This window comes from Plodia interpunctella, chromosome 13, assembly GCF_027563975.2.
Source record: "Plodia interpunctella isolate USDA-ARS_2022_Savannah chromosome 13, ilPloInte3.2, whole genome shotgun sequence".
Lineage (NCBI taxonomy): Eukaryota > Metazoa > Arthropoda > Insecta > Lepidoptera > Pyralidae > Plodia > Plodia interpunctella.
The window spans coordinates 2,891,883-2,919,268 of record NC_071306.1 but is presented as its reverse complement, the minus strand read 5'-3'; the positions used below and the strand labels follow the sequence as shown (position 1 = coordinate 2,919,268).

General features: G+C 35.1%; 3 protein-coding genes across 5 annotated transcripts in view; 2 read left to right on the top strand and 1 right to left on the bottom strand.

Moving 5' to 3' along the window:
• Positions 1-14,568, bottom strand: part of LOC128674787 (TWiK family of potassium channels protein 7-like) — a 119,226-nt gene extending 104,658 nt beyond the window's left edge. Inside the window, exons 1-2 of one of the 3 annotated variants that reach the window (XM_053753683.1) lie at positions 14,472-14,568; positions 12,293-12,687 (exon numbers count right to left, since the gene is read on the bottom strand). In XM_053753683.1, coding sequence (XP_053609658.1) covers positions 12,293-12,527 — 235 coding nt within the window. In that variant the 5' untranslated portion in view covers positions 12,528-12,687; positions 14,472-14,568. Of the gene's footprint in view, positions 1-12,292; positions 12,688-14,247 lie in introns of all 3 variants that reach the window. The other 2 variants (XM_053753684.1, XM_053753682.2) reach the window with 2 other exon arrangements.
• Positions 14,569-14,900: 332 nt separating this feature from the next.
• On the top strand, positions 14,901-20,622 carry 128up (upstream of RpIII128). The gene is made up of 7 exons (XM_053753858.2): positions 14,901-15,131; positions 15,266-15,386; positions 15,675-15,850; positions 16,294-16,533; positions 17,308-17,476; positions 18,286-18,538; positions 18,943-20,622. Exons 1-7 carry the CDS (start codon positions 15,090-15,092, stop codon positions 19,043-19,045), a joined length of 1,104 nt encoding a protein of 367 aa, XP_053609833.1. The 5' UTR covers positions 14,901-15,089; the 3' UTR covers positions 19,046-20,622.
• Positions 20,623-21,632: 1,010 nt separating this feature from the next.
• Positions 21,633-24,136, top strand: LOC128674721 (centromere protein S-like). The gene is made up of 4 exons (XM_053753552.2): positions 21,633-21,884; positions 22,105-22,262; positions 22,923-22,989; positions 23,842-24,136. Exons 1-4 carry the CDS (start codon positions 21,852-21,854, stop codon positions 24,094-24,096), a joined length of 513 nt encoding a protein of 170 aa, XP_053609527.1. The 5' UTR covers positions 21,633-21,851; the 3' UTR covers positions 24,097-24,136.
• The last annotated feature ends 3,250 nt before the right edge of the window (positions 24,137-27,386 follow it).

Here is a 27,386-nt window from a genome sequence, read left to right as displayed (position 1 = left end):
CAGGCGTTGATAGGCTGTGGTAACCACTTACCATCCGGCCCACATGTTTGTTTGCCTGCATAGTAGTAGGTATAATAATTGTTTTTTCAAAAACTCACAATATTTTTTTTTATCTATCGTTCGAACTACGCGTTCATCCAAATTCTTTTGATAATGAACATCTGAATTTCTTAAAAAATGCGACGATTTCTTACGAACACAAACATTTTTCGATTGTCTATAAAAACGCCATGCCCAAAAGTAAAATAAAAGTAGAGCAGTTTCGATTTTTTTAAACTTTCACGGTCAACCAATCGTGAAAGTCTAATAGCAGTGGGGAATCAAACTTGTTTATTTTGTAACAAAGTCCCTGTAACAACAGCCAGGCAGCCTCGTAAATAAATACGTGTTCAAACACGTTGTTATTGGATTTGAGACCGTATTCCTCGCTTTAGGGGTGGGATTTGGACGTTGTTTACTTAACATCGACTATTAGACCAATTTAACGTTAAAAGTTTTCGAAGATATTGTTTTCTGGACTTTTCGAAGTTCATAAATTTGATTTTAGTCACTTATTATTAATACAATTCTAAGTTTTTACTCTTATAACGGGGATATGCCGATTCCATCTGCTCCTGGCAGAAGGGGCTTGGAGGAAACCCAAGAAGTGCTGGCTTAATGTCGTCAAGGACGATATGCGCGCCAAAGGTCAGACAACTAGTGATGACGACCACCGTGCAAAGCAGCGAAGAAAATTGGGAAAGCGTTGTACGAGGGCTGCTATTTATGTATCCGGAACTGGCCAATAATTCTAGAATATTTAAAAAGTAATTACAACATTTGAAAATAGAACTCTTCGGCTAGAGAATAAATATTTTTCATGTCCCTGTCATTTGTTTTTTTCAATTGGCGCCAATTTTGAAAATAGCTTGTCTTCATTGCCATGGATTTAACTCGTGAACATTTTCGCGCGATGATTTATTATGATTTTCGGCGTGGATTAACTCAAAAACAGTGCATCGAACAACTGATTTTAACTTTTGGAGATGAAGCACCATCGAAAACCACTGTGTATTATTGGTTTAAGGAATTTCAACGTGGACGGTCTATGCTCACGGATGAAATTAAGGAGGGTCGTCCTAAATCGGTAGTGGTACAATAAAATATTGATGCTGTGCGACAATTAGTAATGCAAGATCGTCATGTTACATACCGCGAGATAGAGGCGTCTCTGGGCATTAGTATGACGAGTATACACGCGATATTACACGAACATTTAATTGTTAAAAAAATTTGTTCGCGTTGGATTCCGCACAACTTGAGCGTAGATCAAAAACAGGCTCGTGTCGACTGGTGTAAGAAAATGATAAAAAAATACAACCGTGGCACGTCAAAAGCTGTTTATAATATCTACACAGGTGACGAAACCTGGATCTATGCTTATGACCCTGAAACTAAACAGCAGTCAACGGTGTGGGTCTTTCAAGATGAACCGAATCCAACAAAAGTTGTTCGTGCGAGAAGCACTTTAAAGCAAATGGTCGCTTGTTTTTTTGGTATCAACGGACATGTAGCTACAGTGCCACTAGAGAATAGTAGGACGGTTAATTCTGAATGGTACACCACCATTTGTTTGCCAGAAGTCTTTGAAAAAATACGAAAGAACAACCCACAACGCAGAATCATACTTCATCACGACAATGCTAGCTGCCACAAGTCGGCTGAAACAAATAATTTTTTGGAGGGTCAAAAGATTGAATTGACGGGTCATCCGCCGTACAGCCCCGACCTGGCACCCAATGATTTTTATTTATTTCCAAACATTAAAAATAAATTACGTGGTCAACGTTTTTCGAGCCGCGAAGAGGCCGTTGATGCGTTCAAAACACACGTTTTGGACATACCTCAATCAGAATGGAAAAAGTGCTTTGAAAATTGGTTTCATCGTATGCAGAAGTGCATAGATCATCGCGGAGAATACTTCGAGAAACAATAAAACCATATGTAATAATATATGTTTGTTTAATTTTGTTATTCCGGATACATAAATAGCAGCCTATGTATCCCAGGGTCTGTCTCCGATACTCAACAGCTGAGGAAAAATCCGGGAAGAAACGCTCAAATGAGAGAACCTCTAACAACGTACTCTATAACAATTTATTTTTATCATTTCATACCTCCCGATAGAATTGTGAGGCTGTGAGACCGCGTTTAAAAAAATAAACCGGCTTGACGTCAACCCACCTTGGCCAATAACATTTTAATTTCGTCGACAATAAAATCGTTAGCTGCCCACCACTAGTGCGTTTGCCACTCACGAAATGAGACGCATCTCAATGTATTTGCCATTCTGTAATAGTACACAAAAGCTATTTTCTGTATCCAATAGAACAAGCAAAATGACTTGAATTTGTCTGTCACATAACACGATCTAAACAATAGCATATCTAATAAATTACAAAAATGTTTGTAGAAAAGGTGGACTTAACATTCAACCATAGACCAAACAAAGATGTCAAGGTGGCGCCATAAAATGCACCTAAAAAGTATAAGTACAGGCAATGCAGATCAACAAAAAAATATAAAAACGGTGGCTATATAACTTTGTAGGTATGATTTTAACTTAATAATTTCGGTACAGATATTTAATTTCGATATCGGTAACAAAATTAACGGTCAACGCTAAGTACTTAATTAAATATTGAAACAGCATCAAAATTAATTCCCAAAGGATAATTCTGGATTATCAGTTAAGGCAATCTAAATCATTGAAATTATATTTGGATTTATTGTTCAACCGTCGCAGCGGCGCGGGCGATTTTAATTAGCACACTGCGAAATATACCGAAATCATAGAATTTTTAATGATATGGCAAAAAGAAGTGCCAATTTTTTGTTTAAAACTAATAGCAAAATGTCAGAGGCGCTTGTCATTCATACCCCTACTGCCAAATTTCTGGTCACTTACGGTAATAATTTGAAAATAAAATAGCCTAAATATTACATTATTTAGGCTATTTTAGTTTATGCATAGGTATGTACCAAATTTCTTTTGGTTCAGCGATGAAAGCAAAAAGCGTGGCAGCTAGAAATTTTTTTTTTTTTTAAGATCCGGCTGAGATCTTGTCTGTCTATAATCTTTTTTTGGAATTCTACTAACTTCTTACGAGTTCATTTAAATCATATTTAACACCTATACCTGTAAGTATACACAGTTTTTGCAATAAAAATATTTGAGTTTGAGCGGAATGCCATCACATAACTATGAAGGCCAGTTCTGTTTAGCTTTCTTACTTTCTTCTTTTTAAGTGTTTTAATTGCAAACAATAGAATCCGAGTGTTTGCAATTACAAATATTCAAGTCGTTTAAAGGCATCTGACATTACTTTTACGACTACCTACCATATAGTGGCAAATAATCACATACACACTAGTGAACTGTCAACCAATGTGCCGCTTTTCTCACGATATGCAAATGGTGATCTACAAAAACTATTATACCCGAGTTAGATTGATATGAAAACTCATGTGGCACTGTAGCATTCGAACCTGGTACCTTTCGATGTCTGGCGGACGATCATAACCAATTGACTACCATCGCTTCATGAATGATTCTATTTAGCTTATAAGATTCTGAATTCTGTGGCCAAAGTAGTACGTAATCTTTTGTACCAATATCTGTACAATATACCGGATTTAATTAATGTTTGTGTTAGTTGTTGCGAATGTAATTTATACATTTGTGACAAAGAAATATATATGGTAAATTGTATTTTATAATCGTAATAATTATAAAATTCTCGTAAACTTCCTAAAGGGTCTGAGTAGTAGGTATATTTATTATTTCATCGCTTTTTTTTTAAGAAATGATAATAATATAATGATGTCACAGTCTACTAATATGACTACACAGCTGAAACATGAGTTATTAAGACTTCTAATAATTCCTATTTTATAGTTTTTTTTTTAAATAATAGCTTCAGTTGGCTGTGGCGACTATGCCAGCCTCATAGGGAAATTCCATTTTGATAGGTACTAGACGTTGCCCGGGGCTTTGCTCCCGTGGGAATTTTGGGATAAAATATAGCCATAGCAATATTAGATAATGTACCTTTCTAATGGTGAAAGGAATTTTTGAAATCGGTTCGCAAGTCCCGGAGATTACCCGCCTCAAACATACAAACTCACAAACGTTTACCTCTTTATAATAATACATTATGTCTGCCTTTGTTTTTTATAGTTGAAATTTTGTAATGTATTTTGTTAACCGCTTTACCATATTTATACAAGAATAATAAAATTCTAATTCGAAAGAGATCTATCTTGCAACCCGTCTTTCGATCTCGTATACCTATGTATGTCGCAGCCATATAGTTAAATCAGCCATTTAATTGACAGGCTAGCCCGTTCTGATGTATTTCTAAAGACACAAAGGTATTTTAAAACAACATTGAGATACTTAAAACCATTTTTTCGAAAATATTAGAACAGAACAAAGTTTTTTTTTTATGGTAGAAAGAACAATAATAAGTCCACCGAAAGACATGTAAATGATATGTATTCGTAATGAAAGACATCAAACACACTATTTCCTGATTAATACGCTTCGTATCCTGGATCTGTCGCGTTGTTGATTTACTATTCACAGTCGAGTGTAATGTTGGGGATAAACAATGGAGCTGCGCTTTTCGAATCTCCTAAATGGAGAGCGAATATGATGATTCTGATCTATGGGTCTAAATCACGTACTATTTTTAATTTACTTGCTAAATATATTGTACTAAAAAAAAGGTTTGTACTACGGGAGAGTGCCGGCAGAAGTGAAAACTTGACTATTAAAGTTTTATATTTTTGATGTCTTACGAATTTTCCAATCAGAGGGGTTAGTGTGGATTTGCATTTCACTTCTCACTATCGAATTGATTCGAAGTGAGAAGTGAAATGTAAACCCGCACTACGTCCAGGTCACGTGTCCTGAATCGAGTTTAACATTTTTCACCCACCTCAAAAAGTGCACCGCTAATGAAGTTTTCATTTAAAAAAATTATAGTCTATATTGAGTTTCGAAAATTAATTGAAAACGTACAAATTCCTAGTGTCCATAAAGGTGAATTTACACGGCGAATACAAGCGAGCTAATGCTCAATCAAACTACACTGTAACTGTCCAACCAATATGGCTAGCCATAGCTTTTGGCCAGCCCGGGCCATATCGAATAGAATGAACATTCCCTCGCTTGGTATAAATCGTCTGTACTACTAGTATTGTCAAACCTGTGGCCTTGCTGACAATGTAACGGCTACGCACAGTTCAACTCCGTCCTCAATAAAAAGCTACGATTTCGTAGCACATAACTCACAAGCACATTATGCTACGACTCTTGTAGCCTCTACGAAATACCAATGGTCAACGACGCAGTAGGTACTATACTCACTAAAATGTGTGTATGAAATAAAATAATACGGCGACAAAGCGCGACGCGCACTTTAACTGGCCATAAATAAAAAATAAATATATAAGTTGTTTTTTTCTTACAAGTTATTATTAAACAATATAAAATTGAAATAGACTTTTTAAGAAATCACTATTTAGGTTATTAAATGGTGTTTTAAATTGTATTTGTGTTTAAACTAATATTTGATTTATTTTAAACGAATTAAAAAATAAGTATTTATTTATATTATGTATTACATTATTTAGTACTCATAAGAAAAACAGACAGATTTCTTGCATTTGTTGCTCAGCTAGGGCTAAATATCAAAAGAAGTTTTTGAGCATATAAATGTAACCGAATATTTTTAGAACCCAAATTAATATCAAGCATCATTGGCGATCCCAATTCGCCAAAATAAGTTGGAAATAAAGCTATTTTTAAGCAGGTGTTGTACATTTTTGGGTCTCGAAATCACGAACAATTAAATGAAAGATGTACCTACCATGTACGAAGATCCTTTTATTTATTTTTAACTTTGCAACCTGTTGTTGATTGTTTTGTATGTCACGTGCATTCACATATACGGTTCTTGTTCCATTGTAACAAAGTCTAGGATAGAATGTAACTGATAATCAATGCGCATGACCGTACTTACACACATAAAGGCTATAGAAAAAAATAATAAATATTACCGACTTCTGACTCTAACTTTTGATACATTAGGATAACCTCATCCATGCGATATGAATATTAAACACCCTTGTTACAATGCAAGGAAATTGCTTCGCGTCTCAGTCACGATTTTTCATATAAAATGAAAATAACCGAGATACAAATCAGGGGAAGTGAGGGTAAACGAATCTTTCAGCGAATGATTAATAACTGGGACGTTGGGTAACATTAATCTTGCAAAAACGTCTTTTTCCAACGTATACAAGGTTTAGGCCGGCGGCCATTGATTTTATAGTTGCCTAGTTCGCCCGCGTGAATTAGTTACGGTTTGCTGCACCGCTAAGAGTGAACATAGGTTTACTGAAAAATAGGTCAAGGGAGCTCAATTTCTGTACTAGAAAAGAAGTGGGTGATTTGAAATTGATGAATGGATTTTCAGAAGAAAATCAAGAAATAAAATAAAAGATAATAATAAATAAATATATTAGGTCAAATCACACATATTGAACTAGCCCCAAAGTAAGTTTGAGACTTGTGTTATGGGATACTAACTCAACGATATTCGTACTCAACTAAACTAACTCAACGATATTTTATAACAAATACATATATAGATAAATATCCAAGACTCGGGCCAATCAGAAAAAGATCATTTTCCATCGTGACCCGTAAAATAAAGGTTTGTGGAAGGAGAAGACATTTTCATCAACTCCTGATGATGGGACGAGATAAGCTGATGATGAGTTGTGCGAACAAAGCAACCATCATCGGCTAAAAGAAATTGTAACTGCAGAACTTGAACAGATAAATCAATTTCCGTGTGATCAAGCCTTTATCAATCGGAAAGTTCCAAATCCAATTAATTAGATTCCATATTCAAAGTGAAACAATGATTGTCCCAAAAGTTATTAATTACTATTCAGCAGATGGCGCTGACCAAAGACCTTTATTATTTCACTTTCAATGTTGCCAGTAAAATATTATTTTTAGTCTATGGTGACACTGATTTATAATCTACAGTTAAACCAGGCCAATGCGGGCAAATGAAGGTTTGGTTTCGATCGAAACCTTTTGTTATAATTTTTAATAACTGGTAGGATGATTTCGATAAAATCTATTGTCTGAAAGGGCTGATTTACTGTATGTTAGCTATATGATTAAGTATAAAGTGAGTATTAGTATTCGCTCAAACTTTCAAATGAATGTATTCAAATGTTCGTGTCAATGATAATCTTCACTCTTGAAAATCCCACGAAATTAATGTCTGCGAAATAAAATCTTTTTGTGAGATGTTTTTGATTCAGAACGATACCTCGTTCTTACTATTTTTGTAACTTCTTTTTGTATTTTGGAAAAACTACCGCAGTCGTATTAAAGTAGCGTGCAATGATTGCATGTCTTAGATTATTATTTACTTGCTGTAACAAGGCTTTAAAGCTAGATAAGCTAAAAAAATAAGGAATTTTCCTTGCCAAGGACTAGGTTTAAAATCGCAAAGTATGAAATTTCTTTTTATACTAAGAACCATATATACTTGACTGATTGATTTAAAAAATGAACACTATTTTTTCTGATTCATACGGGCACATCAGCTATGTAAAAGTACCTTCTTTCATATTTCAGTAAATCTACATAGGTAGAAACTTTTTACCAGAACATTGCTAAATAGTCTATATAATGTAAGATATTTCACTAATTACAAAATCCAGTCACTATCAGATTGATCAAAATTCGACTTCAGACGTGCTTTGATTTTGCACACAGGCGCTCAAAATTAGTTCATATCAGAACCCAATGGCTCAAGTTCTATACACAACGAGTATAAAATACCAATTCTACAGAACGGTCTACTTATGGACATAAACCAGAATTGATTTTAGATGCGTTGGCATTTTTTTAAGAAAGCGACAGATAATCACGTCGCGTTGTGGTTGTCGTTGCGTCACAATGTGATTAGTTCGCTGCGTCCCACTTCGAATCGACTCGATGGTGAGATGTAAAATAGTAAGAGGCATCTGGTGGGCATCAAATGAATTGAAGAAAGTATTCTTTCGTCATGTTGATCCTTCTACATAATTGCCACAATTATATAATTAAATTACTTTGAGTAAATAATATCAAAAGCAATATTTATTTATTTTCTTTTATTTGGCGTCTGGTCCACTCCATATCCATAGTAAATAGGACCACTCCATATCCTCCCATGGATGTCGTATGGGACGACTAAGGGACATATGCCCTTCAAAGTTGATAGGCAACAATAACATTCCAAAGAGGGTGAACCCTCTTCAGGCAGGCGCCCGGTTGTAAAATCATGGCCAAATCTTCTTCGGCTTCGGGGTAACACAGATCCGAATGTAGCCGGAAACACAGGAGGATTATCATTCATTTGTGCTCTTCATTAGCTTCTCCTAAGTGTAAGAAAATAGGAATTTAAAAACATCACCATTTTTTTTCTCTACATTTGAGCGTCTTCCAGATTGTTTCTTCGGCCGTGAAGCGTTGAAGGGTTTGTTTTTCTTTTATTTCCACTCCACTGCGCGATCCTCGGCGTCTCAATATCTTGTCAGATTCTGTATTCTCATTATTTTGTGCTAAAGAAGCGACGCAATTATACGATGCGACGCGCGCAAATCACTCGCACGAATTCTAGTTTGAGGTAAGTATTAGCCTCCCAATATTACGAATTTAGGAACCAAACTCCTAATTGAATATAAGATCACATCTATTGTCTAATTGGCAAATGTGGCATTGGGATATTTAGACTAGAATTATATAGACTAGTATAATATATAGACGAAAGTAAAAAAAACTATATAATTAAATGTGTAAATTATTTACCTTTTCGTCTACATAACATACACACACAGTACTATGTATTTAAATAAATAACTTCATTAATATTTTTTATACTGTCACGGACCTTATGCTACGTCCGTCCGATCTGTGATGGACCTGCCATGACATAGCTGTTTTTTTAAACCCTGACCGAAAGGACAATCTCTCGGATGCTTTGTCAATGTTCAAAGGGTCTATTTTCAAATGTTGCTGCATCAGCAACGATTGTGTTTATTCGATTGTTCGTTATTCTATCTACTACCTACACTAAACATTATTTAAGTCTTTTAGTTAACTTTTAGTTTAGTTTAGTCTTTAAGTTTACGATCAACATAGCGAACATAATGCATTTAAATTAAAGTAATGAAGAACTAGATGTGAATCGAGGAGCTCAATGTTCGGTTTTTGGTCACCCATCCAATAGGTCGGTCATTGGATGGGTGACCAAAAATGTATTATCTTGAGCTAATCCGTACCTACTCCAGAATAATAATGTGTGAACGAACATATCAGTTTTCCATAGTTAGCAAAAGTGTTCAAATACTATTAAAAACTCGTAGTTCAACACACGATATCAAATAACTTTTCTCAAAGCAAAATAATGTTACAGAAATCGAAGGAATTCATAAAAATTATTGAATATTCCATAAATAACTGTTTACACCGACAATATTTTCTTTTTAGATCAATTCTTATACGTTCTTTTGTGGTCCGGTCACAGGGGAAATTATAATATTCTCTTATAAAGGTCAGTCGTCAAAGGGACAAAATGTACTTATTTCTTAGCATAGACATGTATCAAAATAGATCGACACAAACAGCGGGGCGCCTATCCTACTAACTCTAGTTACCAAAAGCCAGTAATAAGTTTTTACGAAATTATCATTTTTGCCACAAGCTTTTATTGTCGTCAGACAGATCTTGTGGCATTTAACGCCTGACAAAAATCCCATGTCCGTGCTGTAAACCGTTGAGGAGTTCCCTCGTTGGCAGCCGACCCTGGGTGCACCATTATTGTCATGGAAACTGAAGCACGTCGCTTCAGTTTCAGGGTAATTTCAACTATGGAAGTAGGAGAAATCTAACTTGACAAACAAGCAAACATCGGGACAGGTGAAACTTTTGGCGACCGCGGTGGCGCAGTGGTAAAGTACTTGCCTCTGATCCGAGAGGTCCTGGGTTCGATCGGGTTCGGATCATGATGGAAAATGATCTTTTTCTGATTGGCCCGGGTCTTGGATGTTTATCTATATATGTATTATATGTTATAAATTATTATAAAATAATAGTATATATAGTATAAATATAGTATCCCATAACACAAGTCTTGAACTTACTTTGGGGCTAGCTCATCTGTGTGATTTGTCCGTATATATTTAAAAAAATATTTAACAAAAAAAAATCTTTTAAAAATGAGCACGCTTGATTTCCGTAGAGTTGTATGAAAAAGCGTTGTCTATCTCGATACATGTATGTGTTCCGTACCATTCATTTGTCTGAACAAATGCGGAGACATGTAATTACAAGTCGTTAACGTTAGAAAGATCATACAATAATATCATCAATATGTATATAAAACTCTTCCGCTACTGAGTGACTGACTGATGATAGACAACGCACAGCTGAAATTTGGTGTGTAGGTTCCTAGGACACTAGTGCAGGGGAGCACTAAACAGGTATTTCCTGAAATTCCCACGGGAAACAGATTTTTACTTACATACGAAGTTGTGGGCAAAAGCTAGTCACTACTCTTCTCCTATTATTAATAGCAGTATTATTAGTTTTATGGGCTTAAATTTAACATTTTGCAACAAATGAAATGGACACATACTAGTGCATACTTCCATACTAATCTTATAAATGCGTATGTCTGTCTGTTTTGCTCTTATGGCTAAACCGCTGCATTGTCTCAATGAGGAGAATCCTTTCGTTTTCAGAGCCATATACATGTAAACACTTCTTAGTTTTGCCCCTTCTATCAGACATTCGTTTTCTACTCAATTTGATGATTTTGGCAAAGCGGTTAACTACTTATTCGCGTAATAAACCTTTTTATTCAACAAACCATTCTCAAACAAAACTAACCAGAATCGAAGCTCTGAAGATCTTTGTTCAAACTTGTTCACACAGACATCCTGAATCCGAACAAGTTTCAAACAAACGCTTTGTATTGCCCCAGTAATGCACATTCAACTAGTTGAATATACAGCCGATTTGAAATGCACAGACGTAGGTGAGCGACAAACACGATAAGGAAACATAATACAGCGCGACAGTTCAACGTATGTGGAACAACATATAAAATGTACAGGCGCATCATGAAATATATTCCGTGGTAATTAAAACTGGATAATTAACAATATATCGGCCACGTGGGTGTTGCCAACGACTATAGTGACATGTCGCGTCTAAATTACTTGTTTCATGACGCGGAGTTGTATTTACTTCTGTGTGATTACTGTAATGCCGTCTATACACTATAATCGAACTTGGGCTAATACCAACGAAAATAAACTTACATTTCTTAACTTTTTTTACCACAAGAAAAAACCTATAACATATGTTGAAATCGCAAAGTCTGTCAATAATGTATGATGCACAACTTCGCGACGCATTGCGTCATGTAGCATTCCGCCGCTAACCTTTGACACCGGTAAGATTCTTAAGGTGGGAACGACGAGCGATAGTTAAGATTTTATCGCGTTTTTGTACCGCAAGTTTTACAATTATACCGTTGAGCTAACTATGGCTTAACTTTCAATTAGTTAACAATATCTTTGCCTTCGGAATACAGCAGTATTTTTTATACTACAAGCAAACTGGAGGCCCACCTGATGGGAAGTGGTCACCGCAACCTATGGAGGCCTGCAATACAAGGCGTGACACACGAAGGTTGAACGAATAATTCTTTTCCCGCTCTTTTTCAGAAACTCCATAAAAAGCCATGAGATTTTGCAATGGTTATATAGTCTTAAAAAAATAACTTGTAGTATCTAACCATTAACTTGTATATTTGTATATTTATTATAAATATAGAGAAATCGCCAAGGTCAATCATAATCTACGTTTTTTTTAATCAATCAAAGACAAAAAAGCAAAGACTGGCAGGTCTGTATAAAATATAAAAAAGGTGTTTTTAGAAGCAATATGTATTTAGAAGTAAACAACTTATAAAAATATTGTCAAGTTCTATACCACGAGTATTGTACCTACTAAATTCGTAAATATAAATATATAAGTACTTAGTAATTTGCAGTAATTTGCTAGTCGCAAAAATGGTAAGGTAAGACGGAATATAAAGACGAGTAGAAGAAATCGGAAAAGCTTTTGACCAGCAGTGAGGACAGCGGTAGCTTTAAAAACACTCACCTGTAATAGCCCAGAGTTCCTTCAGGCACTCCTCCCTGGATCTCTGAATCACGGACCTCTTCTGGACCTGCGGTTCGGACTCCAAATACTCAAAAAGAAGTGCTCCCAACAAAACATAAACCACAACTAACACAACCAGGCCAATTTGTGAACATGTTGCCTTAAGACAGACCCCTGTGGCCCTCCTTATGATCCCAGGCCTTTCATGTCCCTCCAGTGACACTTCGGAAGACATCTTCAAAATATATATTTAGAACACGTCAACTCCATTTTTATTAAACTCGGAGATTTGGCACAGATTATTTTTATTTAAATCATTTTTGTGTTTTGTGTCACTTGATTTTTAAGTGCTAGTTACTAAATAATCTACTTATCGATTACAGTATTCATTTCATCTGAAACAATAGAAAAATGAAGATTATTTATTGGCAATCAATCGCTAAGAAATTAATATAAACGTTTTATGTTTTACATAGGTATCGTTTTTGCATGAGAACATTTTATTATTATGTTCGCAAGCAAAAATGTATTATACATAAATAATAAAAAAATAAAATACGTATACATAAATATTTATTCTTTATTTATTTCCTAGTACCACACCATATCTGTGAAAACAATTTATCTATACTATTATTATAAAGAGGTAAGCGTTTATGAGTTTGTGAGTTTGGGGCGGGTAATTCAAGAAACTACCGAACTGATTTCAAATATTCTTTCACCATTAGAAAGGTACATTATCCAAGTTTGTTATAGGCTTTTTTTATCTCAAAATTCCCACGGGAGCGAAGCCCCGGCCAACATCTAGTCGTTAATAATTTTAAACAGACTTGACAAAAGGCAACTACTTATAACATTTACAAATACACTAGAACATAATTATGCGGCAAAAAGGTTTATTTTTACGTGGACTCTGAGCGTCGCGACGTCACAGTCAAGAGTGAAACCGGGAAAACTAGCATGAGAGAGGTTCATTTATATTTACGTACAAGAATGAAAAACCTCAAACAGCAAGCTAAAAAATACGATACAGATCCATTCATTATTTACCAATCATTGCCACGGACATGAACATCGCCCAACAAACACTCGATAAAATAACATAACAGTTCATAACCCTTCCATTTTCTCCAAGGGCCCTCCAAAGCGTATCTACCACGGGACTGTCGACACAATATATCAAAGACTGACCTCCCAGAAAGGAACGTATTCTTATCACGACCCACAAATTTAACTGCCCGTCCTTTTCTAATAGATAAATTCAATATTACGACCCTGTTCGATTATGACACTTCGATCGTGGGTGAAATAGAAATACGAGTACTTTGTGAGTTTGTATATATTTGGGTTTTTTAGTTTTGCACTAACGAAGTTTGAACTTAAAGCCAGTGATTAAGACTACCGCCTGTGATCGAAAGATCTCTGGTTCGAATCCCACTTGTGCCACATAAGTTTGTACCTATGTATACCAATCTGTCTCATAGATCATCTTGCTCTCGGTAAAGGAAAATATCGTGAAAACTGCACTCTACTTGACTTTTAGTTCATAAGTTAAAATAAAGAAGGCAGCAATGGCAAATCACTCCATCAATATTGCCAATAGAGTAATTTTGTGTGTTTCATTCCACTTAATGACCATGACTCTCAGCCATGAGAAGTAAGGAGGAAATACGGTCTAACACAAAGCCTTGGCAGTAGTGCTATAGCAAAAATAAATACTGGGAGAACTAAATATTATGTCATATCGTATACTAAATAAGAGAGGCGGAGATTTAGCCAGTCAATAGTATTGTCGAACGAAAATGATGAAAAATGTTAGCTGAAAGAGTAATTTATTTAATTTAAATAATTTAAAAAAGAACCTGTCAGATAAAGCTATTCGACAGCTGTTGTTAGCCGATGATATTCACGGTCTCCTCAACTTTTTGAACACGATTAATCAATTAATAACTTACCTTGTAATTTGGTCAAAACTTTCAAAAATTTATTTTTATTCACTATCTCTATTTTACACAAAAATCTAACGACAATTTATCTACACTACAAAGTGATCTTGACTGTCCTGTCTACCGTCTAACACACTTATTACATATCCAAAGTATTTATGTGAAATTTCCTCTTGGCCTCATTTACGTTCGTAAACTTAGACGATGCTAGTAAGAAGCGGCGATGAACCTACCACTCGCGCCACGACGAAGGTACTGAGGCATTTCAGTTCGAAATATACCCCACAAACAGTTTTCCAGTCTTCCTTTTCTCCTGTACTTACGTTGCGCAAACCTGCGGCAAAGCATTTCCACGTGGTTTGTTTTATTACAGTTGGTACAGCGACATCTCTCGGAGGGTTGCTAAAACCAATGCCTGGAAACTTGAAAGATATCGCGCCATCTATTAAGATGTTTTGGTAACATTCATGTTTAATCTTGAGCTGGTGGCTAGATGGCAGCGGTATAACAGTACGAAGGAAGAATTAAATTAAAATAATTAGAATAATTTTATGTTCATTATTATTTATTACATTTAAAATCCAAATGGTATTTATTTTCTATAAAAGAACTAATATATAGCGCGTACAGAATAGCAACCTGCAACACTGTCTACAACTGTCACTTAAACGTCAACCAGACGTTCAATCAAGATCAAGTTTTTGGATTTCTGGAAAGGTGTCCACGAAACGAACCAAGATTGACACGCTTTCAATTTATTTTTATAAATATTGAAAAGCAACATATTTATATAATAAATTATTATCGCTTTATTAGTAAATAATCTAATTACCTAAGAAAAATCTGTGACCATGGCTACTATTTTAGACAAAATCGCTGCGATCGAGTCGGAGGTTTGTAGAATAGGTTATAAATATTTCTCTTTGACTTAGGTATATAAATACTATAAAATAGATACTGCTATTATCGAATGTCTTTATCCTATAATTGTTATCGTAATAAATAACTTTATAATTGTTATTTACAGATGGCCCGTACTCAAAAAAATAAGGCTACTGCTCTTCATTTAGGCCTTCTGAAAGCCCGTCTAGCGAAGTTGAGACGAGAACTTATCACTCCAAAGGGAGGCGGCGGCGCAACCGGTGAAGGTGAGCAGTATTTATTGTTTTACTAGCTGCGCCCCGGAGCTTCGCTCCAGTGGGAATTTCGGGATTAAAAATACCCTATGTGTTATTCCAGGTTATTTTCTACTCGTATACCAAAGTTCATAACGATCAGTCCAGTAGATAATGCGTGAAGAGGTACAAACTTAATTTCACATTTATAATATTAGTTGGGATTTTATTTTACTGATACAAGAAAATGAATGGCACCCCTGATCCTAAGGAATACAAATTTTATTATATTCCATTAAATTTTTGTTACTCCTGTTGCAGGCTTTGATGTGGCCAAAACTGGTGATGCCCGTATAGGCTTTGTGGGTTTTCCATCGGTGGGCAAGTCCACATTACTTTCAAATTTAGCAGGAGTATACTCGGAGGTGGCAGCTTACGAGTTCACAACTCTGACAACTGTGCCCGGTTGTATTAAATATAAAGGTGCTAAAATTCAGGTATACCTACATTTTTTTCTCATTACATTTTTATTATAACTTCTAATATGTTCTCACCTTGCTTCTTATTATTTTTAATAATATCTTCATGGTTATGTAAATGACCAAAGAGTTATCCCCTGGAGGTGATATTCTGCTGAATTACTATGATAACTATATAGTACTAGCTTTTGCCTGCGGATTCGCTTGTGTAAATTTCTATGATTGAAGGGACTCTATTACAGAGTTATATAGGAGTTATTTGTAAGCAATGGTGTGTGCAAATAAAAGTTTATTTAATTGCATTTGCATATTTCATGCATCACCTATGTAGATATAGCTTCCTATCTCTATCCAACAATCAAAAACCAGAATCAAAATCTAAGTCTAATAATGTTAAATTTTAGGTAGGTAAGTATATTTCATCCCTCATTTCTTTAACATAATCAATATTCTGACTTCAGCTCCTGGATCTTCCTGGTATCATTGAGGGGGCAAAAGACGGCAAAGGTCGTGGTCGTCAAGTCATAGCCGTAGCTCGAACATGCAGCCTCGTATTCATAGTGTTGGATGTACTGAAGCCGCTGCAACATAAGAAACTCCTGGAGCACGAGTTGGAAGGCTTCGGGCTGCGGTTAAACAAACAGCCTCCAAACATACACTTTAGGAAAAAAGATAAAGGAGGAATTAATTTAAACACTACAGTGAGTATTTTAGAATAGGCTATAAATCACACAGTTTGTGCTAGCCCCAAAGTAAATTCGAGACTTGTGTTATGGGATACTAACTCAACGATACTATATTTTATAATAAATAACCGCCAATCAGGAAAAGACCATTTTTCCATCATGACCCTGATGTGATTTCCACATTATGGGCAAAGATAATGTAATATAGTGAGCATCATTTTATTATCTTTTTTTGTCTGATGATAAGGTATTCACTGCTGTCAGGCTGTGATGTTACTATTTTATTTTATAGTTTGCTTAACTTTCATTAGACTAGCTAACTTCCTAGCTTTTTTGTAATTGTGTTTTTAAAAGTCATATGTTGCTTTGCGATTATTAAATAATGATTAATGCCTAATGGTGCAGACTGAAGGCATTATGTATGCATGCCGATAAATATTTATTGAACACGCCTTTACTATATATTTCCTTATTTATTTTGTCAGTATGTATTCCTTGTGTCACCTCATAGGCGATTAAGTCTTCACTTTTGCATTTAACTCAAAATGATCATTTCCAAGAAACACACGCGTCATTATAGAGGTAAGAGTTGGTGACTTTGTGAGTTTGTATGTTTGAGGCGAGAAATCTCCGAAATCACCGAACCTATTTCAAAAATTCATCATTAGAAAGGTACATTATCCAAGATTGCTATAGGCTATATTTTATCTCAAAATTACCACGGGAGCGAAGACCCGGGCTACATCTAGTGTGTTATAATAAATAGTAGACACTACATTTTTTTTTCAGTGTCCTCAATCGGAACTGGATATGGAAACAGTGAAGACAATCCTCTCCGAATACAAGATACACAATGCTGATATAACACTTCGTTACGATGCTACTAGCGACGATCTAATTGACGTCATTGAAGGCAACAGAATCTACGTACCTTGCATCTACCTGCTCAATAAAATTGGTGAGGTTTCATGAAAGCTACGACTACACTAGGCAACATTTGATGATTTGACGCGCAACATATCATTCTATCTCACGCATTACCATTGCCACGAGTGAAATGGCACGTAGTCGATCTCATATATGCAAATTATAATGAAAAGGAAAGAAGGATATGTTGAGCGTCAAAAGTTTATTTATAATTTCATCATCATGTAATTTAAGAGTGATGCTCTTGTCAGTGGAGTCCCTTCCATTGTTCTCTCTCCATAGCCAATTCTAGTGTCACTATCTCTTCGTCTTTCTGGCCCCTTCTTTCTTACTTTTCCATAGTGTGTCATACAAGTATAATTTTCGCTATTTCCTTTTTAATATGTTTAAGTATGTTTGTTAATAATAATAGGTTTCATAAATGAATAGGTCTGTCTATCAAGAGTAGGAACCGGATTTTTAATGAACAAAATTTTTTTAATATATAGGTTTGTGTAAGTACCTTTATGTGTTTAACTCAAATAAATAGGTACTACTTTATTTACACAAGTAAACCTCGACAAGCTTGTATGATATAAATTGTGTATAATGAGGTTATTAGTTAATAGTTGAAATTTTAAAGGAAAATTTTATTTTCTTCTTTTTGGAGCATTTCAATAAAAGCTTTTTTTAAAACCGTTTTTTTCTTTTAATTTATTATATAGATTCAAATTTTCAGAAGTCGTTTTCTGCATCAGATTTTTTTAAAACTTTTATTTAGTATATTTTTATTATGTGGCAAGAGCCACATATATTATTCCAAAAGAATAATGAAATTTACCACCATATTAAAATTTTCAGATCAAATCAGCATAGAAGAACTGGATGTGATCTACAAAATCCCACACTGCGTCCCAATCTCCGCCCACCACAAATGGAATTTCGATGATCTACTAGAGAAAATGTGGGAGTACCTCAAACTGATCAGAATATACACTAAACCGAAAGGACAGCTGCCGGACTACAACGCGCCGGTTGTGTTGCACGCGGACAGAACGAGTGTTGAGGACTTCTGTAATAAACTGCATAGGTCAATCGTCAAGGAATTCAAATAGTACGTTATAGCTTTTGCAATATATATTTTTTATGTTTTAACATGCGATCAGCTTTTCTGGCTGCTGACAGATATGTTGTGTAGAGTGTGTAATGTAATAGTTAAATAAGTATTACATTTACAATATTCATATTTACAATGCAGTGGTGGTGACCACGTTGTTAAGACCATTCAGTGTCCCAGAATTTGAATTCTACTATTACCACATGAGTTTGTATACCAATCTGACTCAGGTATATAGTAGTTTTAGTTAGTGTAGTTTAAAGTCATGCCAGATGCCTTTAAGTCGTCAAAATCTATGAATATCACGACGTCTCGTCTGCAAATCGGTTGTAATATCATACTTGTAATATGTCTTGCTCAATAAATAAACAAATAATTAACAATACACATTTTATTTCCAGTGCACTAGTGTGGGGATCCTCAGTGAAGCATCAGCCGCAAAAGGTCGGTATCGACCACGTCCTGGCCGACGAAGACGTCGTACAAATTGTAAAGAAAGTGTAAAGTAAACAATACTTGAGAGTATATTTTTGAGAAGTAAATTCATCCTATTGGTATGACATTTTAGTGTCCGGTGATTGTGGATTTATAGAATTTTCTCGTATTTGAGTGTTTTCCCGGTTACTTTCTCAGCCGTTGAGCGGCGGTCGTTGCCCAGGGTCCGCTTTCATACTTTTTCGTCTTAACTCTGCACGGTCGTTGACATCCCTAATTGTCAGACCATTGGCACGCATATCATCCTTGACGACATCAAGCGTTTCGCCCCTTCTGCCAGAGCCAGGCAGGAGCAGCTTAAAGACATTAGTAATCTATTATTAATATTAGTTCTATAAGACATCTGCTTCATTAAAATATTTATATAACAGGAAAATATGTAACGATATTTATATAAATTTTCGGTATACGTAAGTGTGATAATACATATACCAATATTGTTGTTAAGAATAAAATTAAAATTACACTAATATTATCGTAATGACACATTCATTGGACACTAAATGAAATATTGTTGTTAATGAATTATAATAAAAGAGGTTTGTTTTATCTTGTTGATTAAAATAATCAGTAATGCATTTATTTGAATACTAACATAAGATTGTAACTCAGGTTATATAGGTGTGAAAACGCAAGTGAAACTAGTAAACAATAGGATCGTTGTTGTAATTGACAGCTTTTCTGAAAAATATTGCGAATTATGGACAGTCTTCTGCAGTTGATAAATTTTTATCATCTACTTATTATCGAATTTACGAATTATTCACTACAACTGTGAGCGAAGTGCGGGTTTGCATTTTCACTTGTCATCGATGCGAAGTGTGACGCAGCGAACCAATAACATTGCAGTGTGGTTGTCGCTGCGTCACAATGGCGCAATGTGATTGGTTCGCTGTGTCTATTCTCTGGTGTAATGCTGATTATGCACACAGGCAAACAGTTCGCCACACTTTTGCTGTTACGACGTACATTTCTCGAGGTAAATAAAACCTCTCTTATGAACTACGCAATGTATGCATGGATTTAAGAAGTACTGCGAGTACCTACGTCAGCAGCTGTCTCAGATTGGCGATAGTGTATAGCTGGCTTAAGAGTAAGCTATGTCCTAATCATGGATTTAGTAAGTACTTCCGAGTGCCTACTAATTCCATGGCCCTATACAGCTAATAATTGTTTCATCATTCAATGAACGTTGTGAAATTCGCTCATATACCTATTTTTGAAATTACTTTTTACTGTCAAATAATTTCTAAAAAATATTTCACTGGTACGAATCACCTTATTTAGTGAACTTAATGCCGGCCATGCATTATCCCGGAACAGTTCGCCGAATTTTGGCGGATTCGGCATTCTTAGTTATGATTATATGAACTAGGTACCTACGCAATGTTCGTGCATTCGCGTCGACATCTGTCTGAATTCGGCGATAATGTTTGTGGCTGTGGTGGATTAGCGTAGTGGTAATTACGTTGTCACTTTAATAAGCTATATAATGTTAAACATTATAATAATATGCATTTTGTTTTATATTCAGTGGGATGTTTTTGCAAATGTATGTACAGAATATAATAAAAACAGTAAATTTATGTGTATTTTTATTTCTAATACCTAATTGGAGTCACATACAGATGTTACAATAAGTATTCCTCATGGATTTAATAAGTACTTCGTAGTGCCTACTAATTCCATTGTATTCTTATAGGTATACGAAATATGGATAGATTCTTTTAAAAGCGGTGCCTGTAAAGTCGTTTCCGTTTTTGATTACTACTTTTTAGAAGTGTTTCTTTTGAACCTAAGTCCATACTAATATAATAAAGAGTAGAGAGCTGCTAAGTTCCTGGAGACATTATTTATCCGTATCTGAAGCGTGAAGGAAGTCCTGCCTTGCTTTTACATAAAGGTACTCCTCTCCCATCCATACTCGTTTTTGCAGTATAATGAATGGCAATAGGACATATTACGCAAAGCTCAGCGCAGATGGCGCTACTGGTACAACTAAGGTACACAAACATTGCCAATGGAGGCAAAAAGCGCTAATTTCAATATTGTTGCAGATTTACGACCAAAAATACCTTCTACGCAATCGTGGTGCGAGTTTAAAAGAAAAAGGAAGGATTTAGTGGATTAATCTGAAAATAATAACAATGTTTTAGGTTATGTTCTGCATTATTTGGTCAACTGTACTCATAAACTTGATTTTGCCTGAAGATCTTACCTATATGAAGTCCATATTTTAATAACTCTTGACGTGTGTGAAGTGTTCCGAGCTTCTTTTCTACCGTTTACTGGCTCGAAAATTTTATAGCGTGAGGCGTATCCCATAGTTTTCGAAGTTTTTTTATCGTATGGAAAACGATTTTTCCCAATATTTCGGCACCCGAATATGCTACATTGTTGTATATTTTCACAAACGAATGCTTACATAATGAAAGGTTTAATAAAGTACTCTAAAATAAACATTTTAATCGATATAACAAAAGGCGGCAAAGCTTTTGTGTACCTAAACTGTACTCTAGCGGGATAAATGTGCAGGTAATACTCCCTATTTATCTCTATACCTTTGTAGGTATGCCAGTGTCAGTCAACCTGTCAAAGTCTAATTGTGTTTAGGGTTTTATTTACTTTTGACTTTTGAGGTTATAGTTTTGTTATTCAAGTGTAAAATGTAGTTTACTTGTTGTAACATTAAGTTGTATGTTTATCAATGTGTTAGAAAAAATAAATTGTTGAAATTATTTTTATATATAATACGGTTTGTAGTTATTTAGGGTCGTTTTATAATAATAATTTAGCCGGTTGCTCTATTTATACAATGACAACATTCGAAAATTTATCACCGAAGCAGGTAAGTGTAATAAGTATATATATATACATATTTATGTTGGATTGGTATGTATCGCATATGATTAACATAAAATTAATACATTTAAATCATCGAAGCGAAGGTGTAATCTCATTGCCTTCTATTGGAAAATCTTCGAACTTATGTCATTTACACAAAGCTTCAGCTGCTGGTTAGTTTTAAAGTATTTCACTAGATGGCGGTATTACAATTTCTGTTCCAGAAAGTTCGAGTTTCCCTACATCGCGACATCCGGACTATTTGCACTGAAACATGCCATCTAATGGGATTGGATATAACAAAATCAGCAATGGAGATAGTTTCAGAACTTGTGTATAAAAAACTTATAATTTATGGCACAGACTTGGAGGCATTCGCAAAGTAGGTTTTTAAGTTGCATTGCGTAGGTATAGCTGGCAACAGACAAAAGTTAATAGTAGGCAGTATCTTGCTAACTTACGACTGTTGCCGAATATAATAATATACCGATAAACATTTCGCCAAATTAAGTGGTTTCCTACATTTTGTTGGTTTTTTTTTTTGGGAAACTCTCCTCACATTAAAAGTAGGTATGCAATTTTCGTTTATTCGCGCGTCCACCCGTCTCAGTACGCCGGACTTGGCAGATTCGGTGTATATTGCTGGTTTTTCTTTGCGGTACATTAAAGCTCTCATATAAACTACGCAATGTCAAAATTCGCGTCGGCATCTGCTTGAGTTCAGTGATAATGTGTAGCCGACATTATGACTCCACACTGAATCTGACACAAATTAACGTATGTTGCTTAGTCGTATGAGAGTTTTTGTTACCAACAAATTTTGGCAAACTGTCGATTGTATAAAGCACCTAAACTTTTAGCTGTTTAAATAACTAGGTACCTAAGTAAGCACTTTACTAACCTTAATTTTTTATTTTCCTCTTATAGTCGAATTGTCATGGCTGAGGGTCGTGGCTATTATGTGTGTGAGCAATAAAATCATGGAGTGATTTAGCTTCTTATTGCCTTCACCATCCAATCAATCTTCCATATTTTTTTACAGACATGCAAAACGGACAGTAATTAATGCAGATGATGTAAAACTTCTGGTTAGAAGAAACCCTTCATTGGTGAGATTGTCTAATATTTATATAAATTTTCTTTTATTTTTTGACATTATTTATGTAACTGAATTGGACGAAAAAAAATGTGTTACTATTCAAGTTTGGCCCAAGTTAGTATCGCTAATTTTGTAGCATTCTTCATTGCCATTATTTTTGACTAAATCATGGATTCTATTCCATTACCTTACTTCGATCACTTAAATTTTATTTCCAAAAGCCGTTGAGATCCATTCTTGAATGTCAACTCATGCATACCTAATAAACAAGTTAATGCATTTTATTCTGATCTGATTTGCGAGTCATGAATCGGTTTACTGTTATTTAGCCGAATTTAATTTAAATTCGATTCTGAATCATTAAATAGGAGGCGATGGGGAATGTTATTTATGCAATTGCTATTATGAACTTTGAATTTACGGGCATGTATTTGAGCTGCTTGTTGATGGTGTGTGTTACTAAAATGATTTTACAGAATTTAATTTAATTTTAGTAACACACGCCGTATATATATGTATATAGTGCCTGTTTCCCACAGCTCCCCCTTTGGCACGGATACTTGATATCGATCATCGATGTATCTATCTATTGTATTGACAACTGGTTACGTGGTATAGAATCTGGGGTGCATTTGTCGTTAAAATTCCCATCGTAATTTCAGGTCTAAAATTTGAAAAAAGAAGTTGCCTATGTTTGAACGCTTATCGATAACTATATGCATGCCAAATCTCATTCGCAATCTCAGCAATGTAAGCGTGACAGACAAACAGAATTTCGCATTTATAATATTGGCATTATGCCCCGCATTTGTGATCGTTGGATCTAGGCACCTAAACAGACAAAAAATTATATATTTTCTAGAAAACTCACTTGAACGCAAACCAACCAGCAGCCAAAGACAAGAGACGCAAAACAGTAACACCGGCCAGTAAACCAGAGACACCCGCGCAAAAGACAACAGACAAAGATGGCGCACCCGACACGTCAAGGGTTATGGCGCCAAAAGTTACTAAAGAAAATACAGCGTTTATAGAAACAAGTGCGTCCAAACAAGATGACCAAGCGTTTGAACATATGGATATAACTGACGCTATTGATTTGACTTTTGATGATTAATTTGGTGATTTATTTCTAAGTAAAGATGATTTTCATTTTATTATTTTCTTTTTATTTCATATCACTAGTCGTTATACGAATTCCAGCATCGGAACGATATGTGGTGCTCGTTTCTGGATATATAAGTTAATAATAAGATATCTGGATAGCTAAGTTTGCGTCGTTGGATATGGTCCCGTTTATATTCTTCTTAGCATGTCGGCTCGAGTATACAATGTGAGGACCAATACATTTATAGGTGATTAAACAGGTAATGGCTTAGGATAAAGCTAGAGACTGCTTACAATGGGTAAGTACCAGGGAAATCACGACCATTAAAGAAAACCTAACTTTTCTGCACATGATCAGAAGCCTTTATAAAATTTCATAAATGTCTACCTACCTACTTAGCTAGTTCAAACTTTAATTTTATTATTGACTAGCAACCTGTGCCGGCGTGAAACATAACAAATTATATACCCTCCTCAGGAATCACACTATGTATAGGTGAAAACCGTATGAAAATCCGTGTAGTAATTTTTGAGTTTATCGCGAACAGACAGACGCGGCAGAGGTCTTGCTTTATCATATGTAAAGATAAGAATTTATTGTATTACAACTACGCTGAAACATTTTTTAAAAGTAGAATTAATTTAATGCGGTCAATAGGTAGTAGAATTATTATAAATCCTACGAGATGAATAATAAATAATACAAAATATTAAAATCAAAACGTGAATACCAATACAAAAAAGCAAGTCGTGACTTATCCATACATTGTGGTAAACGAGCAGTGTCTGTCAAGCAAATCTGTCACTTATTGCTACCGGGGGCCGCTTTCGCCGCATTAACATTTTATTAACATTTCCCGTGCGTCATTAGGGTTTATATTTGAATATCTTTGGATCGGAAATGCAAGAATTAAACGAGTGATCTGTTGGGCGTAATGAGCTGAAGGTACGTAATGATGGAGATGGAAACAAAACAACACTGCTTACCTCAGCGGGTTGAGGTAACGAACCTTAGCTGTGGAGTATAGAAAAGGCTTGCTTCTAAAGACTATCGGAAATGTACACACATTATATCATTTAACAAATTTGTTGCCGAAATTGATAATGAATAATGAAATGTTCATTTCATTCAAGCGTTACAATCGTGGAAGTAGGTAAGCTCATAGATACAGCTCCATATCTTACTTATGCGCCAAACAAACTAAGTAATAGGTAGAACGAAAGGCGTGAAGACTTACGTTTCGCCTAGTTCTCGCCCGTTTGCGTCATAAGTTATTAGGTGCTTACGATGGTTTGTTTAAGTCTATCAGTTTAGGTCGTGAAACAGACAAGCGGAAGTAAGTTAAAGCAGTCAGAAATTTGACCTTGATTGATTTTATACATAAATTTATATTTAAAAAATGGTAAGCCCTTCTGGCATAATAGGGACCAACAAGTTTCTTTCGCCATTTTTTTCTCAGCAGTGGTCGTTCCGAAATGCTAGTAGTTTGTAACTTTGGTAAACATCATTTAATTTAGAATATGACGTGAAAAAGTGCCTGTGAAGGCCTAATTTTTGAATAAACAATTTGATTTTGATTTTGACTTTCACAGGCAAATTTTCACTTAAAAATAACATGTGTTTATTCAATATTTTTTCTATTCTTAATCAGTAAAAAGCCGTCTCCACACCAGCCCAGCCAATACTCCTTATTAATAAGAACGGTAGCCGCACACAGACGGACACGCTGAGCGACATTTGTAATGACACTAAATAGTTGCGCGCGGTAGGTGCCCGCTACCGACTGATGCGTTCACAAGTTGCGGACGATGGTATGCGGGACACCACGAAAAATTACCAGTATACATTACTTTAAAGACTATAGGAATGGGAAGACAGAGAAGAATAAGGGAAACGACAGAACATTAACAAAATATCCTCATTGGAAATTACACGTAATTTGTAGCCCTTACACCGAAACCTAATGGTGATTAGTTAGTAGACTGGACTCAGTAAAGGAAGTCGCTTCTGAGCGTTAGGTTCAAAAGCCTATAACTATTATATTGATATGGCAACATATAAGATGTATATAGTAAGTCCGTCAGTCAAGAAACTGAAGAAAACGATTTTATGACGACATTTTTTTGCCATTGTAAATCCAAATTGAATGGTCCAGATTGGTTGAAAAACACCCTTATGTTGTCTGCCAACAGCCCTTATTTATTTTCTTCTCTTTTTGACAGACCGGAGAAAGTCGATAGCCAGAAAATCAAATAACGTAATAATGAGGTTGGCAATTTGTCCAACTTTGGCGGTTGACGACGCACATTGCTGCTTTTTCCTTGCGAAATAAAAAAAAACTCACATAGAAACTACGCAATATAGATACCTACATTAATTCGCGTCGGCACCTGTCTGAGTTCGCCAATAGCGTAATAGTACTCGTAGGCATCTGATTGAGTGCTCGCTAAACTGGCCAATTTGGAACTTGATAATATTCTGCAATCGTGTAAAATACACGGAAATAACAATTACAAGACTGAAATTATTAAATCATATTATCGACTTATTATTTGATAGTTCAAAGCTTAGTTGTAACAAAAGTTTCCAAAAGCTTGCACATGTAGAGCTTAAAGCTGTCCAGCCAATAAGTCAGAAGCACCTATCTCAGTAATGTCTGGTGCATTTACATATTTTAATGAGGAGCGCCTATCTCGGTGTGCCAGTCCGCTAGCCTACATACAGCCTTACTTTTGTCTTAGTTGACGAATAGATAGGTTTTCACTTATTGAGAATTGTTTCTAGTATTTTCCATGTTAAATTTGCTGTGAAAGTAGGTTTTAAGTTTAAGTTAACCTACTTTCACAAGTATGTAGGAATTTTTCATGTGTTCTAATCATATAATTTATTAACTGATTATAATGTACATTTTTAAGTTCACTATGTAAAAAGGATATATTTATATGAAATAAGATGAATAAATACAAATTTATTTCAAACAAAAACTAAGTTATAGTGTAACTATTTCTAAAATATTAGGTTCCTAGCAGGGCACGCAACTTCCATTGCGCCCAGTTTTTTATAACAATCAAAAGATAATATCTCGAAAATTATCTTGAACTTAGAGGGGTAGGTAATTACTTCATTATTAATTAATTATAATAACTTAATTGTGTGATTTGTCCCTATAATTTATTTATATAAACTTATCTTTCCAAAATTCTCATACTTATAACCGTAGCCCTGCAATGCAAAGTTTAGTTACATTTTTTTCTTAAAAATCCTAGATCTGTAAGGATCGTACCTCTAAATCATTAAGC

Bases quoted from the DNA above. Each gene is read 5' to 3' on its own strand.
- 128up (XM_053753858.2), top strand. From the start codon at position 15,090: ATGGCTACTATTTTAGACAAAATCGCTGCGATCGAGTCGGAG. The intron at 15,132-15,265 runs GTTTGTAGAATA...TGTTATTTACAG, and splicing joins TCGCTGCGATCGAGTCGGAG to ATGGCCCGTACTCAAAAAAA. The intron at 18,539-18,942 runs GTACGTTATAGC...TTTTATTTCCAG, and splicing joins ATCGTCAAGGAATTCAAATA to TGCACTAGTGTGGGGATCCT.
- LOC128674721 (XM_053753552.2), top strand. From the start codon at position 21,852: ATGACAACATTCGAAAATTTATCACCGAAGCAG. The intron at 22,263-22,922 runs GTAGGTTTTTAA...ATTTTTTTACAG, and splicing joins GACTTGGAGGCATTCGCAAA to ACATGCAAAACGGACAGTAA. The intron at 22,990-23,841 runs GTGAGATTGTCT...TATATTTTCTAG, and splicing joins TTAGAAGAAACCCTTCATTG to AAAACTCACTTGAACGCAAA.